At 38.0% G+C, this 17,641-nt stretch overlaps 1 protein-coding gene across 1 annotated transcript in view; it reads right to left on the reverse strand.

The window, feature by feature from the left end:
• Nucleotides 1-16,945, reverse strand: part of ITGA2 (integrin subunit alpha 2) — a 78,983-nt gene extending 62,038 nt beyond the window's left edge. The window contains exons 1-2 of the mRNA XM_021700661.2: nt 16,885-16,945; nt 12,544-12,664 (exon numbers count right to left, since the gene is read on the reverse strand). Coding sequence (XP_021556336.2) covers nt 12,544-12,664; nt 16,885-16,945 — 182 coding nt within the window. The remainder of the gene's footprint in view (nt 1-12,543; nt 12,665-16,884) is intronic.
• Between the last annotated feature and the right edge of the window lie 696 nt (nt 16,946-17,641).

A 17,641-nucleotide genomic window follows, 5' to 3' on the forward strand; every position in this document is an offset into this window, starting at 1 on the left:
TTTCCAGTAGACTCTCCTCGCTTCTACCCACAGGCCTCGGTGAAATCCTGGTTCCTGACAATTCATCCTCATAAGGAAAGGCTACGACATCACCAGTGGCTACTCCAAGGGAATTGTGACATTCTTATATTAATCAGACAGGAAGGTGAGGGAGGCTGGTATATTTAGCTATAAAATCTTATGTAATCAGCTGTAACAGGAAGAAACATGCCAGGAGAAAATGTTACAAAGATGGAGAATAGGATAGGTGAGTGAGTAAACCCTGCTGCAGTATGGTAAAACATCTTTGAAGGAATGGATTTAACGTAATCACAACAGACAAAAGAGCTGCATGAACAGTCGTGTGTGCTGATTCTCAAAACAAAACAAAATCCCAAGATATAAACTCTCTTTCCTACAGTGAAACTGGGAATTCTTCCAAGATGACTTAAAATAACACTTACTGTTCAATTATCTTGTGGGGAAATAGTGATTATGTAGAGTTCCAAAACACAGCCAATTTGCCCACCTCCAGTGGAATTCAAAATACTTTGTTTAGTTAGTAAACAGTATTTATGGTGGTGTAGGTAGTTTAAACCCACAATCCAGGGGCTGTTATAAATATCTTCCTTTGGTCTGTGAGTCTATAAACTCTGCAAGTGTTCCTTTAATACTAGCGATTTTTCTAGAGATTATTGACAGAATGTACTTAAGATAGTAGGGCAAAACATGTTTTCTTTGATTCAACAAACGTTTATTGAAATCCTGTGGGGCTGAAATTTTGCACAACTCCAGGGGATACCATTTCCATATAAATAGTGTGCTCTGGCCTTGTTAAGTATGCAGGCTGTGAGGCTGTACGTGGTGGCTAGACCTACTACGTGCCAGACTTGATTCTAGGCACTGGCGATACGTCAATGAATAAGTCAGTCAAACAATTCTGGTCTCATGAAGCTGACATTCTAGTGGGGAAAAGATAGACAATAAATTTAATAAGTAAATAAAACATATCGTGTTGATGATCAGTGCTTTATGGGAAAAAGGAGAAGGATAAGAATGTGGTGTGGAGGGTGTTATAATCTTTATTAGAATGGTCAGGAAGGGCCTCACTGAAAAGGTGCAATTTAAGCAAAGACTCGAAGGAGGCGAAGGAGTAAACCATAAGACTCTGGTGGAAGAATACTAGGCTGTGGGAACAGCAAGTGCAAAAGCCCTGTGGTTGGACCACACTGTAAGAGGAAGAATGTGGGAGTAGGTGGTCAGATTGGTAATGGGGCCAGATCCCATAAGATTGATATGAAATTCTAAGAACATGGCTTTGCCCGTGAGTGACATGAGAAAGCCATTGGAGGATTTTTTTTAACACAGTAGTGATGTGATCTGACATATTTTAGAAGGATTTGGAAGACTGCTTTGTTGAGGATTATTGCATTGGGCCAAGGTGAAGCAGGTGAAGCACTTCAGAGGCAAATGCAAAATCCAGGCAAGAGGTGATGAGGGGTTCCTACAGGGCTGTGAGAAGTGATCTTATTTTAGATATATTTTGAAGGTAGGGCCATCAGGATTTCTTGAGAGGTTAGTTTTTAAATACACACACCCACACCCATACTCATGCAAACACACACACACACATAGAGTCAAGGAGGCCTGGGTGGCTCAGTTGTTAAGCGTCTGCCTTCGGCTCCGGTCATGGTCCCAGGGTCCTGGGATCGAGTCCCACGTCGGGCTCCCTGCTTGGCGGGAATCCTGCTTCTCCCTCTCCCACTACCCCCTGCTTGTGTTCCCTCTCTCACTATGTCTCTCTCTGTCAAATAAATAAATAAAATCTTAAAAAAAAGAAAAGAAACTAAAAGGAACCAAGTGGTCATGACCAGATAAGGGGGATACTCTCAGTAGAGCAAGATTCTGAGACAGGATGAGCTCAAGAGCTCAGTGTGAGGTATTTTAAGTTTGAGGTATCTATCAGACATCCAAGGGGATATTTTACTTAGGATTAGAAGCCTATTGTATATAACACATTAATGTAAGAAATTTCAAAGTCTATAGTATATAAATATAAATATTGTTCCTTACATTGTTTAGTTCCAAGCCACTGACGACACAAGAGTTCTGGTGAGTTCTCTATAGCTACTTGCTTCCTGCTTGAAATGTAAAAGGAGTTTATGATGCAAAGAAATCACCTGGGAAGACTTCAAGTCTCCAGGAAGGAGGAAGACAGGTAAAGAGAGTTCATTTTTAGCTCCTGGTTGGGAAATACTGTTGCTATAAATTTAATAGTTAAACCCTTTGGCGTGTGTTGAAAGGAAATTTTAGTTTCTAAGCTTCATTATGCTACCTCAGGCTCCTTTGGCTGCCAGATTGCTTCCTTAAATAGGGGATGGCTAAACCCTCAAGGTCTTTCAGTTCCCTGATGTCGAGTCCACCAACCTCATTATTGCTAAAACATCTTAAGCCTATTGTTCTGTTTCATAAAAAGCCTGGAAATGAGCTTTTGTACTGTAAACAGATGAATCAAATAAAAGCTGATTCTGTTATGTTGACTCATCCAACATGCAGTTTTCCTAAAGTTAAAATCAAAAGTTGATATATTCAATTTAAAGCCTTGTGATGATATAAATTCTACATTCTTCAAAGGGAAGGAATGATTTTTAAGACCACCACATTTTTCTAAATCAAAGCCCTTGAGATAGTACATTTCAACAAGGTGCTTAGGCAGATGGTTGTTTTATCAATGATAAAATTTGGAAAAGTAACATTTATAAACTGTTTAATAGTTTATAAAGTACTTTTAATGTACACTGTCTTCTTTGATCCTTATAAATAGAGGTCAAGTGTTACAACTATTCCTGTGTTCCTATAAAAAAACAAGTCTAAGCGTCTAATTGGCAACAAAGCCTAGATCTGCACCTGTGTCCTTTCATTCCAAACCCCTGATTCTTTCTATCATAGTAAGTTCTGCTTAGAACTCTTCTAGAGGACAGGTATTCATTGTTTGCCCATCCTATTAGCCATAAACAAATTAACAGTTTCCACCCATGCCACTTTGTATTCCCCAAATCCCTCTTCAGATGGAGCTAGACTGATGGAAAAGTTTCAGACAACTGGCCACCAGGAAGGTGTGCATATGTAAGCCCCATTCACTTTTGTAAATGAACTTTGTTCCAGGAACAGACATTCAGGCATCAACACAGTGGAAAGCTTTAAATTATAAGACAAGCTAGTGAGGCATGGAGAATTTTCACAGATCACTGAAGGTCTCCAGACATTTGGGAGTAGCAGATCTATCCCCTATGCAAGTCACAAAAGATGGGTGTGTGTGTGTGTGTGTGTTTGTAGGTATACACACAAATTTGTGTCCAGAGTGGGGGAAGGGAGAAAGAAGTCTGAGCTGGGGATATTTAAAGTGCCTTTTCTACTATAGATTTTTACTTATGATAAATAACAGAAACCATGGAAAAAATTTAGCTATAAAGATTATTTAAACTTAGTGGAAACGAAATGGACAACTATGGTGTAACAAATGTAGGTGGATCAACACCAGGGTGGTTCATGGGGTTCTAAAAGATACTCGGTTCACTATTCTGCCCCTACTGGCTGCTTAGAGAAGGTCTTTGTTGATAGGAGACATGATATTTTGCACATCTATATTAACAGTGTTGAGTGATGGTTTAATTATATGGCAATAACATAATAATTATTTATAAAAGTATTAAGTTTTTAGCTTAAAAGTGTAAGATTATTAGAGTCCGACTTCTAATGCCTTTCCAGAATCAAAAATTGGACTAAGTTACAAGTTAGTGAAAATAAAATGCAATGAAAGAACAAAAAGGAATATATATGTCATGGGTTTAAAATAAAAGCAAACTCTGAGAATAAACAAAGTAAGCATGTTAAATGGCACTGCCAGGATAACCTAATGGCAAGAGAATTTTATCTTTGGAAAAAGACATAAAGGATGATATTGGCTAATATTTAAAGGCCATAATGAAAGACAAAGACATGATTATTTTGGAAAAGGGATCAGAATAGCATTCTTGGCCAACTTGAAGAAGAAATGGACTGAAGCTAATCCAATATGCATGGAAGCTAATCGATGACAGATGAGAAATGGTTGAGAAACAGGCAGTGGAGAGAAGTAGGGAGGAACTTGTTATTAAAAATCCTGATTTTCTTCCTATGTATTTTTACACAGTGCTAAGGAGAGTACTTCACATATGCATAATGATTTAGTGTTTTTTTTTTTTTAACAGTGGCTATGATTTATTTCTTTTTTTAAAACAGTGGATATCGTCTATTTCTGTTTTTTTAAGTTTTTATTTCAATTCCAGTTAGTTAACATACAGTGTAATATTAGTTTCAGGTGTACAATATAGTGATTCAACCCTTCCATACGTCACCCTGTGCTCATCACAAGTGCCCTCCTTAATCCCATCACCTATTTCATCCATCCCCCCACCCCCACGTCCCCTCTGGTAACCATCAGTTTGTTCTCTATAATTAAGAGTCTGTTTCTTGATTTGTTTCTCTTTCTCTTTTTTCCCTTTGCTTATTTTTTTGGTTTCTTACATTCCACATAATCATAAAATCATATAGTGTTTGTCTTTCTCTGAGTTATTTCACCTAGCGTTATACTCTCTACATCCATCCATGTCTTTGCAAATGGTAAGATTTCATTCTTTTTTATGGCTGAATAATATTCCACATCTTCTTTATCCATTCATCAATAGATGGACACTTGGGCTGCTTCCATATCTTGGCTATTGTAGATTATGCTGCTATAAACACAGGGGTGCATGTATCCCTTTGAATTAGTGTTTTTGTATTTTTGGGATAAATACTCAGTAGTGTAATTACTGGATCATAGGGTAGTTCTATTTTTAACTTTTTGAGGAACCTCTATACTGTTTTCCAGCGTGGCTGCACCAGTTTGCATTCCAACCAACAGTGCAAGAGGGTTCCCCTTTCTCCGCATCCTTGCCATTATCTGTTGTTTCTTGTGTTGTTCATTTTAGCTATGTGGACAGGTGTGAGGTGATATCACAAAACAGTTTTGATTTGCATTTCCCTGATGATAAGTGATGATGAACACCTTTTCATGTGTCTGTTGGCCATATGGATGCCTTCTTTGGAGAAATTTCTTTTCTTTTTTTTTCCCTTTTTTTTTTTGGTTTTTTTTTTTTTTTTGGGTGCCTTAACTTTTTTTTTTTTTTTTTTTTTTTGGAGGCTCCATGCCCAGCATGGAGCCCAGTGTGGGGCCCAAACACATGACCCTGAGCTGAAATCAAGAGTCAGATGCTTAACCAACTGAGCCACCAGGTGCCCCGAGTCTCATAAGTTCTTTATATATTTTGCATACTAACCCTTTATCAGATATGTCATTTGCAAATATCTTTTCCCATTCAGTAGGTTGCCTTTTAGTTTTTTTGATTGTTTCCTTCACTATGCAGAGGCTTTTTATTTTGATGTAGTCCTAATAGTTTATTTTTACTTTTGTTTCCCTTGCCTCAGGAGACATATCAAGAAAAAAATGCTATGGTTGATGTCAAAGAGGTTACTGCCAGTGTTCTCTTCTAGGATTTTGATGGTTTCTTGTCTCACATTAGGTCTTTAATCCATTTTGAATTTATTTTTGTGTACGGTGTGAGAAAGTTTCTTTTGCATGTAGCTGTCCAGTTTTCCCAACATCATTTGTTGAAGAAACTGTCTTTTTCCTGCTTTACTGAAGATTAACTGACTACATAGTTGTGGGCTTATTGCTGGTTTTCTATTCTGTTCCATTGATCTATGTGTCTGTTTTTGTACCAGTACCATACTGTTTTGATCACTACAGCATTGTAATATAACTAGAAGTCTAGAATTGTGATGCCTTCAGCTTTTCTTTTCTTTTACAAGATTGCTTTGGCAATTCAGGGCCTTTTGGGGTTCTATACAAATTTTAGGATTGTATGTTCCAGCTTGAAGAATGCTGTTGGTATTTTGATAGGGATTGCACTAAATGTGTAGATTGCTTTGGGTAGTATAGACATTTTAACAATATTTATTCTTCCAATCTGTGAGCATGGACTATCTTTCCATTTCTTTGAGTTATCTTCAATTTCTTTCAGTGTTTTACCGTTTTTCTAGTACAGAAAACTGCACTCTTTGGTTAGACTTATTCCTAGAGTGGTTTAGTGTTTGAAGTGCTTTAATTTTTTTTTTTTAACTAAACTACAGATTTTATTTGGATTTCACCAGTGAAGTGCTTTACTTTTATTCTCTCACAAGGTACTCAAAACATTCCAGTTTGGTAGGAATGGCCCTCTCTTTGTGCTCCAGAGAGGTTGTGTGACTTTATCAAAGTCACCCAGCTAGTGGTGTGGAAACAGGGTAAAACCCTTGTGCTCTGGCTCCCGACTTACATGACAAATCCCTGTCTATGAGACAATGAAAAGGCAGATGTTAACTGCCATCTCTGTCCATGCAGAAATTTTAATTCAAAGTACTGAATGAAGTTGATCTTACTTTATAAAGTTTATATGACAATAGAATTAAATATTTTTTATAAATGCCAATTACCTTCTGCCGCTCTCCTCCTAGGATACTTAAAAAAAATATGTACACTTGGAACATCTTATCTCTGTTTTGCATTAATCTACCATATGCACATTACTTCTTGGCTCTGTAATCTTAGGCAAACTACTTAACATTTCCAAGTCCCAGTCCCCTCATTTGTAAAAGGAGTAATAATAGAGCTATTGTGAGTATTATGTGTTCAGCAAAGAAAGAGTACTCAGTACTTTTAAATATTGCAAATATCAGTAAATACCAAGTACTGTTATTTCCAACCTACATATGGCATAATCTTTGATATGTGTTATAGAATTGAATGTTTCTTATTCATCTAAAATTCTCTTCCATATCTCCTATAGACAAGCTGTTATATTTATAACACACATAGAGCTTTATTCATATTTTTCTTTGTTAAAAAGTTGAACTATAATATAAGCTCATATATAAATGGAATTTTTTATTGGCCATAACACAAGTTCATTATATTTCTCTTCTTTACTTAAGGAACAAGTATGCACTAGTCCTTGCTGACACAAGAAATTACATCTCTCCCACTGGAAATACCCCTTGTTGCCAGACAGTTTTTGTTACACAAGTGACTGTTCTAAGGTTTTTGAGTCATATAATGAGCTCAGACTGTTCATGCAGCAGGCCTTTGGATTAGACAAACAGAGACAGTACATATCACCACAAGCTTCCAGGAAATGACTTTAAACATATCTCAATCCTTTGTATAATTGCTTCTGATAAGAATTGCATCATCTACATTTGAACATCCTGTGTGTACAATGGGGGCCTCAAAGTGACACAGAAGGGGGAGCAGACCACAGCTTTACTTACAGACAGAGGGGTGCTCTGCTGCTCTGCTTGGGAGTAATCTTGCATTTAAAATTATGCAGCTTGTTTGAAACTGTTAAAAAAGCTCTAGAATTCTCCAAGCCACATCATCACTATTTCTAGAATAAAAGTCCACAGTGTAATAAAAGTATAATAAATAAAACGAGCAAAAGCATCAAGATCATTTTGTTAAAATCTTGTGCATCCCAATGTAAACTATGCCTATAAATTCTTAGAAACATGGGACATATGTGACAGCTGATGTTGTACTTGAAAAATAAGGAGTGTGGTTTAAGAAAACTCAGAGCCATAAGCGAGATGTCAGAAGGAAGGAAAGGGCTGAGAGATAGAGTTGGGGCTCAACAATACAGACTGTAAAGAAAGTCAAAGAGAACAGAGGAAAAACTATCCAAACAGCAGCTTCAGAACAAGCAGTAAGAGAGTAAAGGAAATAAAAGGGTGTGTGTGTGTGTGTGTGTGTGTGTGTGTGGTGTGTGTGTGTGTGTGTGTGTGTGAGAGAGAGAGAGAGAGAGAGTGTGTTATATAAGTCCAAGAGAAAAAGACTCACAGTTATAAAGGAATTCACAGTAATCCCACTTTCTTTGCCCAAAGTTAACTTGATTAGTATCAGGAGGAAAGTTAATGTTTAAACAGTCCTTCCCACATCTGCTACTTCCATAATGTCTGTGCAGTTGTCATAAATTAGGAGTGGAGAAGGGCACAGTGCCAATCGTCAAAACAAATAGGCAATTCTGGATTCCAAGTTTCATATTATTTTCCTTGAGCCTGAGAGTTGTGAGGGCTGCCTGTCCTCACAGGGGGATACGCCATCCGCTGGATCCTGCCACAGCCCTGTCCTCCGTGGCAAGGCACCTTGGCAGGGCCAGGCTAATGAGAGAAGGACCAGGGTGTCCCTCGAGTGTCCCACGCTTTGGGAGGAGAGAATGAGCTCTTAATAGTAAGATAATACAGTTACGACACTGAAAGGTCACCCATACAATTAACCACATGGGGCTGGCCTTTATTACATCTCTGCCAGCTCTGCATATCAGTCTTCCGCTTTGACTCTACTCCACACTCCTTCAAAGGTAAGGTTAATGTTTTCTACTCTGCACCTCACACAGGGTCCAGCCTGTAGTGGATTAGCAGATGCTGTCCATGATGTGGCCTCTTCTGCTTCTTTGCTGTAACAAGGCCAGCACAGTGAAAGGGCAGACTGGCATGCCAGGCCAGCTTTGGTTCTCTTTCCTTCCAGCTTTTCACTGCCACAGGATTTAGCCTCTCAGGTAAGACAGGTACTCTCCCTTCTCCTCTTCTTGTATGCTGGTGTTATAGACAGGCTTGAGGGTAGTAAGACTAACATTACACCTTACCAGAAAGCTCTACACTGGGGTTAAAAGCACTAGTCCAACCAACAATAGAGCGATGACTTGTTCCCCTGTAGTCATTGTCTTGTGTTTATACATCTTTCAGGAATGTCATGAGAAGGCTACAGTAGGACTTAGGAATGTCTACTGTCCTTGGTCTGGACAAAACCTGATCAGCACCAGAATCTCATCATAAGTTGCTAATACACTCATCTTTTAACAATGTTTTGCATGCTCAGAGAGAATCATGGAGAGAGAAAGGATGTATGGCTATCTCTCACTTTCCTGGGACTCTGCCTCCTAGATTCCTGTCAACATTTTGTCCCTGTTGGTCTTGCTCAACTTCCAACCTGCAATGTGGCCAGTAGTTGAGTTACCTTCCGATCCTTGGTAGGCTTATCATCTCTAATAGCATCTCCTACTGATGGTGGCTCTTTCTCCCAGATTGACCTTGTCCCAGAAAGAGCAACCTTTACCTTGTCACTTAAAAAGAACAATTGTGTAAGACTGTTGAATCACAGACCTGTACCTCTGAAACAAATAATACATTATATGTTAAAAAAAAAAAAGAAGATAGTAGGAAGGGAAAAATGAAGGGGGGGAATTGGAGGAGGAGATGAACCATGAGAGACTATGGACTCTGAGAAACAAACTGAGGGTTCTAGAGGGGAGGGGGGTCGGGGGATGGGTTAGCCTGGTGATGGGTATTAAAGAGGGCACGTATTGATTGGAGCACTGGGTTTTATACACAATGAATCACGGAACACTACATCAAAAACTAATGATGTATGGTGATTAACATAACATAATAAAATAAATTTAAATAAATAAATAAATAAAAAGAACAACTGCAAGCTTGATGGCAAATCATCCTCAGCAAGGCCACACTTACGAAGCAGACCATCAGAGTCCCTCCAAAGGTCTTGTTCGGCTCACACTTAAGTCAAACGACTATAGTTCACTTTGTAGAGTACCTCAGGTGAATCATTTGGAAATAGGACTTTCATTCAGTCAATCAACTCATAACATTCTGGGTTCTGACGACATGCCATTGAAACAAACAATGTGCCTCTCTTCAGAGACAGGGCAGAAGACAGACAACGAGCATATAAACAAATAAAGGTGATTTCAGATACTAATAACTACTACCCAGAAAATAAATCAGCATGGAAGGCAGGAGAGTGGCTGGGAGGTGTGCTGCAGTCCTTGTTTAGGAAGACACGCTCTGAAAGCTTTCTATGAGGAGGACACATTTGAGCTGAGACTGAAAAATGGGAACTGAGCAGACAAGTGAAGATCCTGGGAAGGCTGCTCCTTCCAGGAGAAAGGCATGTGCAGAAGCTCTGACGTAGTAATGAGCTTAGTATGTTCAAGGGACAGATAGAAGACACAATTCATGGAGCACAAGGGTGAGGGGATGAATTATGAGATGGGACAGGCAGACTGAGACCAGATCATGGAAGATCCTTTAAGGAATTTTAATGTATTCTAATTGCAGTAGGAAGCCACAGAGGGTTTTAGTCTAGGCAGTAACATTGTTTGAATCACGTATTTAATAGTCCACAAGGCTGCCCTGAGGGGTAAGAAGGGAAGCAGGGGGCGGGGTGAGAAGTGGTTGCTGCAGTACCCACAAGGGCTCATTGGCTTTGAGCAGGGGCTGCAGGGAAGTTGGGGGAAACCAATGGTCTGTTATCACATGTATTTTGGTGGTGGCGTCAACAGGACTGGCTAATGGATGAGATATGGGGGGGCATGACAGGAAAAGAGGAGTCGAGGATTTTTGGTCTCATCAGCTGGTGCAAAAAATCAGGTATTTGTTTAAGTTTGCTGTGTTAAGCTTGGTATGTCTAGTAGGCATTCATGTAGTGATGGTTCTTATGGGTGTCTACAGTTCAGGAAAGAATCGGGACTAGACATAAAAAATTGTGGGTCATCAGCAACTTCATCTTCTAGATTCCAAGGTCGAACTATACCAACCATAACATCTTTCTAGCCTTTTGACTACAGTTTATTGTTATCAAAGCATAATAATATAATTGTTAGAGATGCCCTCTCATATCCCAAATGATGTCAATAATTGCTACACTTTGGGTTTTCAACCAGATCATTCTTACCCTTCCGGATGACTGACAAACTGCAGTGTATCTTACTTTCCAAGTCTCCTCATATTAGTTAATGCTTTTCTCCTGACTATTCATCTCCTCCCCTTAAGACCCACCTCGTGATTCACCTCCTTCAAGATGCCTTCTGAAACACAATACCCTCTTGAGTGATAATCTCATTTCGTTTCTTTATCACACAGATGGGGATGCTCCAAAATGTGAATAATTTGGATTTTAAATGTGTCTTTGAATTTAATTTTTTGAGCATCAAACATAAGTTCTCACAGAAAAAAAGATTATTAATTATAGCTCTTACTTGATAAGCCAACAATAGCCTATTCAATCGTTGGAAAGAACTCTAAAGGATCCAGATTGGAAGCTCCAGGGGTAAGTCTGGAACCTTCTGCTGGAACAGGGAGTTAAGGTTCCAGTGATAAGACTCTTGTGACCAGTGAACATCAACACTGGCAAGAGAGGAGCTACAGTTCTACCTAAAGACAACTTTCAGAATTATCTGAATACCCCTGCATTGATTTTCAATATTTTTATGGGAAATTTAAGAAAGCAATGGGAGTATATATTTCCATATCCATGAAGGTAGTGTGTTTAAATGTAACCATTACACAGCATCAAAAAACTGGGGGCACTTTCATGCAGAAACAAATGATGCAAATGCACTAGAGAAAGGCAACTTTATAATTTTGCACAAAGGCTTGTGAGGGTCCTGTGCCACACAGTGGAGGGAAGGCTGACTTAGAATGAAGCCAGTAGATAAAGCCTTGCTGAAGGAAAAAATTTAGGGAAAAAGTCTAGAAATCTAGAAATGGCCAAGAGGCAGCATCAGCTAGCTGACCATTTACAAAGCTCAATGGTGGATACCAGTTTACAGAATAAGAAATGAAGACAACTGTATCTATCTATCTATCTATCTATCTATCTATCTATCTATCTATCTATCTATCTATCTATCATCTACTTATCTACCTATCTATCCATCCACCCACCTATCTAGCCCTTTCTTCCTCCTTCCCTCCTTCCATCTGTTAATTAAATGGTCAAAACTGCTACTATGAATTTACTATGGAATATTTAGGAAAAGTTTTCTATCTAGGTTTTTTTTTTTTATTTATTTATTTGACAGAGAGAGAGAGAGATAGCGAGAGCAGGAACACAAGCAGGGGGGGGTTGGGAGAGGGAGAAGCAGGCTCCGACGCGGGCCTTGATCCCAGGACACTGGGATCATGACCCGAGCCCAAGTCAGACGCTTAACGACTGAGCCATCCAGGCGCCCCTCTATCTAGGTTTTTAAAAAGTACCATTACACGGCGCCTGGGTGGCTCAGTCGTTAAGCGTCTGCCTTCGGCTCAGGTCATGATCCCGGGGTCCTGGGATCGAGCCCCGCATCGGGCTCCCTGCTCGGCGGGAAGCCTGCTTCTCCCTCTCCCACTCCCCCTGCTTGTGTTCCTGCTCTTGCTGTCTCTCTCTGTCAAATAAATAAAAAATCTTTAAAAAACAAAAAAGTACCATTACACCATCTCATTAATTATCAATCTGAAAGTTATCAACTCTCAAGGACAAATTCTTCATTTAAGGATATTTGAAGGCTATCTATTAATAATACATTCATGTACCAATTTGAACAAGCTATTAGAGTTAAATATTAAATTTATTTAGTATTTTTATTTAAATCATAAAAAGAATATTCTTACCAGTTGCCTTTTGGATTTATAAACTGCTGCACTGCATAGCCAAACTGTTCACTTGAAGGACCGGAAAATATCTTTGCTTCTAGGAGACCAACATTGTATGCCATACAACAATTTAAAATGCCTATTAAGAAAGATGAAAACATAGTCCATATTTACAATTTGTGAATATAAGTTTGTAATATAATTCTCAAAGGCCACTTAAAGACTTGTTTTATATAATAATTCTTCTTCTTACTAGTGTTTACCAAGAAATAATAGCTACTGCTTTTTAAGTACTTATTTGTGGCTCTGGTACCATGCTAAATACTTTATATGCATGATTCATTATCTCATTCAACCTCACAGCATCCTTAGGAGATGATTATTAATATTATATTTGTTTTGCAGAGATTTCTAAGGTTCCTGGAGATAAGTATGTCTCACAGGTGGAAAGGAATAAGGGTAAGGGCAGGATTTGAACACAGGGCTGTCTGATTCAATAGCTTGAATTCTAAAACCACATATTACCTCTAGAGACTCTTAAGTAACTTCAATTCTGTTTGTCCTTCCTAACACAATAAGGCTCCAATCTGCCCAAGGGCAGAAGCTGAAGGCTATTTACTTTTTTTCCTAAATTCCCCTGAAGATTTTGATATGGATTCTATATGAAATATCTGTTGGAAATGCATGGCTTCTTCAAAGGAGGAAGAAAAATCACAGCTCCTTGAAAATTATATCATTTTCTTTCAGAAGAGATCATTTTTGAGGATGAAAATGTAGGGGATGGTGTCCTATCACTTTTATTCCACTGAGAACTGTCAAAAGTGATTTTGGTTTTTGATGCTTCTTTCTCAGTGCTCAAGAAACGATAATCATTTTCAAAAACAACAAAGACTTTGATAGGATAAGGCCCTGATAGACTTTTTGAAAAACCTTATTTGTGATGGAAAGGGAATAGGGGAACAAGTAAGGTTGATGGCTGTCAGACCTTCATTCTGGAGAAAGCAAGCTGTGTGGATATAAATGCCATCTGTGGAGATGGGGGTACACTTCATGCTGTCTGCCATCAGTGTTTATTTTTGCAGACACTGAAGGCAGAAGTGGGTTCTTTGAAACTGACATCCAAGTTCTATTAATATGTGTTTCCATGAGATAATATCCCACTTTCTGGGCAGGAATGAAAGTACAGAGTATTTCATAAATCTATTGTTTCAGGCATGGAAAGGCTGGAGGAAGAGGGCCTGCTCCTCCATGGGGCCTGGGTACTTCTGGGAGCTGATTCTGCGCAGTGCACCAAAGGAATTATGAAGTCAGTGATAAAGCTTTGGGGACTTAAGGTAGTTAACGTGCTTCTCTATGTGCCAAAGTCATTCTACCACAGATCTCTTCATTCAAGAGAGCTCAGCTCATTATTTATTAGAAATGTCACCCAGGAAGAAAAGGACAAAGAGTAATTTTGAAATACTCTGTGATAAAATCTGCATAGCTCTACATTTGCAAATTTTCTCCTTAACATCTATTTTTCACATGTACCATTCTTCCTTCTTATTTTTCAGGAAATAAAATGCAGAAGAAAATAACGTAGCAAATTAATCATGGAATGAGAATTGACATTCAGAATACTGGTGTTTTCAAACAACAGTTTAACTTCACCCCATTATGCAGAACTCAATAAATGCTATTTAATTATGTTACCAATTATCTAACATACTAGTAAAAGCTTGGGGAGATGATATCAAATGCTCCTCCTTTTCTAATATCTAATGCTGGAAAGGCCATATATGATGTAATGGCATCATTTTAATTAATTAGAACCATTAATTAGACCTCAGCAGATCATGTAATGACACAAAATCACATTGAAATTCATTTTATCATCTAGCAGTTAAATTTCAATTTATATGTGTTATATATAAATATATACTTTATATATTAATATATAAATATATACATATATGTATGTGTATATACACATATACACATGTATATATATACATATATAAAATATTATTCAAAAATATAAGTCAGATCACTTCATTTCTCTGCTAAAAATATCCCAGTATCTTTTATTATTTTTTTTCTTAAGTATAATTAACATACAGTATTATAATAGTTTCAGGCATACAATATAATTCAACAGTTCTATACATTATTCAGTGCTGATCGCCGTAAGTGTGCTCGTAGTCCTTTGTATCTATTTCACCCATCCCCTAGTCCACTTTGCCTACCTCCCCTTTGGCAACTACCAGTTTGTTCTCTGTGTTTAAGAGTCCGCTTTTCTGTTTGTCTCTTTTTTTTCTTTGTTCATTTGTTTTGTTACTTAAATTCCACATATGAACAAAATCATACGATATTTGTCTTTCTTAGACTGCTTTATTTCACTTAGCATTATATCCTCTAGGTCCATCCATGTTGTTGCAAATGGCAAGATTTCATTCTTTTTTTATGTCCAACTAATATTCCATAGTAGTATTTATATATATGTGTGTGTATAAAAATGTGTGTATATATATACATGTACATGTATATATGTATATATAAATATACATACACACATACCACATCTTCTTTATCCATTCATCTATTGATGGACACTTGGGTTGCTTCCATATCTTGGCTATTGTAAATAATGCTGCAATAAACATTGGGATACATGTATCTTTTCTAATTTGTGTTTTTGTATTCTTTGGGTAAATACCAGTAGTGGAATTACCGGATCAATGGTAACTCTATTTTTAATTTTTTGAGGAAGCTCCATACTGTTTTCCACAGTGGCTGCACAAAATTACATTCCCACAACAGTGCATGAGGATTCCTTTCACTCCACATCTTTGCCAACCCTTGTTGTTTCTTGTGTTTTTGATTTTAGTCATTCTGACAGGTGTGAACTAGTACCTCATTGTAGTTTTGATTTGCATTTCCCTGATGATGAGTGATGTTGAGCATCTTTTCATGCGTTTGTTGGCCATCTGTATGTCATCTTTGGAGAAATGTCTGCTCATGTCTTCTGCCCATTTTTAATTGGATTTTTTTTTTTTTGGGTGTGGAGTTTTACAAGTTCTTTACACACACACACACACACACACACACACACACACCCTTATTGGGTATATCACTTGCAAATATCTTCTCGTATTCAGTGGATTGTCTTTTTGTTTTCTTGATGGTTTCTTTCACTGTGCAGAAGCATTTTATTTTGATATAGTCCCAATAGTTTAATTTTGCTTTTATTTCCTTTCCCAGGGGAGACATATCTGGAAAAATGTTTCTACAGTGATGTCAAACAAATTGCTGCCTATGTTTTCTTCTAGGAATTTTATTTTTTCAGGTCTCACATTTAGGTCTTTCAACCATTTTGAGTTTATTTTTGTGTATGGTGTAAGAAAATGGTCCAGTGTCCTTCTTGTGCAAGTAGCTGTTCAGTTTTTCCAACATTCTTTGTTGAAGAGGCTGTCTTTTTCCTATTTTATGTTCTTGCCTCCTTTGTCATAGAAATAACCCAATGTCTTATCAGTACACTGAGAATAAAATCCAATTTTCTTACCATAGTTTCAAAGGTCATTCATGATGTGACCTTGTGTATCTGGTGACTTCACTTTCGCCACCCTCCTTCCTCACTATGTCTCAGCCACACTGGCTTTCCTTCTGCTCTTCGAGCACAAGCAGCTCATTCTGCTTATGGCCTTTGCAGCTGCTTGACCCACTGCTTACAACATTTTCTTCCCAGCTCAGCATCTATGTCTTGGCATCTATTCATTATTTAGGTCTCTGCTCTCCTCGTAGAGACTTCCCCTGACTCCTCTATCTAGCAGCAACATTCTACTCCATCAATATACCATTATCACAGCACCAATTACCTGAAATTGTCTTATGTATCTGCATTATTTTGTGTCTGTCTCTGCCTAGTAAGACCTAAACTCCTTGTAAGCTCAAATTTTATTTCATTTATTCATTCTTACTTTCTCAACACCTAGTATAGTTCATTTGTTGAATGAAATGAATTTTTAATTAATATATGCTCTTCAATGATAATTTGGAATATAGAGAAATTTAGAGGAAGAAAGATCACTCATAGCCATATCATTTTAATGCAAGTGCAGTGATTTTGGATATATTGCCTTCCAACATTTTTTCCTCATTTAAACCATAAACTTGTATCATACTATTTCTTAATGCCTATGTCTGCATACCTATTCAGAATCATTTTGACTCATTTGATCCCCCATGAAACCTTGTGAAGAAGCAAAATGTAGCTATTATTACCAATGTATAAATAAGGAGGTTAGATACCATTCTTGCTCAGTGTCACACAATTGGTGGCTGAGCTCTGAGTCTGGGTCTGGCTCATTTTTTCAACCTTACTGTCCAGAACTTCCTTCATAAATGGTCTGCTCATTTCCTCACTAAATATATCATTTTCCATTGCCAGTCCTTATTCCATTGATCCTAAATCTCTTCTTTCCTGCTAATTCAATCCTCCCCTCAAGACCATGCCTCTTTTGATAAACCTGGACAATCTCAGTTCACTATACTTATTTCTCTTCAGATATATATCTACAACTCACTATCTATGTCATCATTTCACACTTAGCCTGTGATAGCTAATTAGCTTATGTAAATTTATTTATTTATTTATTTAAAGATTTTATTTATTCATTTGAGAGGGAGAGAGACAGAGAGACCACAAGCATGGGAAACGGGAGAGGGAGAAGCAGGCTTCCTACTGAGCAGGGAGCCCGATGCAGGACTTGATCCCAGGACCTGGAGATCATGACCTGAGCCAAAGGCAGATGCTTAACCATCTGAGCCACTCAGGCTCCCCTAGCTTATGTAAATTGAATGTATGTATTCTGTCTAATTCAATGTCTATTCCTTCTTTACAGTCCAATTGTGTATAGAAATATGTTTCTATATCTGTTCTTATAACTTAACTGGATGGTATGGAAAATAACAACCATATTTGGTTCATCGTGTTCCCTTCCCCCACAACCATGCCCATATGTCTGAACCCACTGATAAATGGATCATTCAATACATATTTATCTAGCTCCTTTGTGCCAGGCATTTTCTAGTCCCTGGGGATATAGCAATGAACAAAACAGACAAGATCCCTGTTGTC

Source organism: Neomonachus schauinslandi, chromosome 7, assembly GCF_002201575.2.
Source record: "Neomonachus schauinslandi chromosome 7, ASM220157v2, whole genome shotgun sequence".
NCBI lineage: Eukaryota > Metazoa > Chordata > Mammalia > Carnivora > Phocidae > Neomonachus > Neomonachus schauinslandi.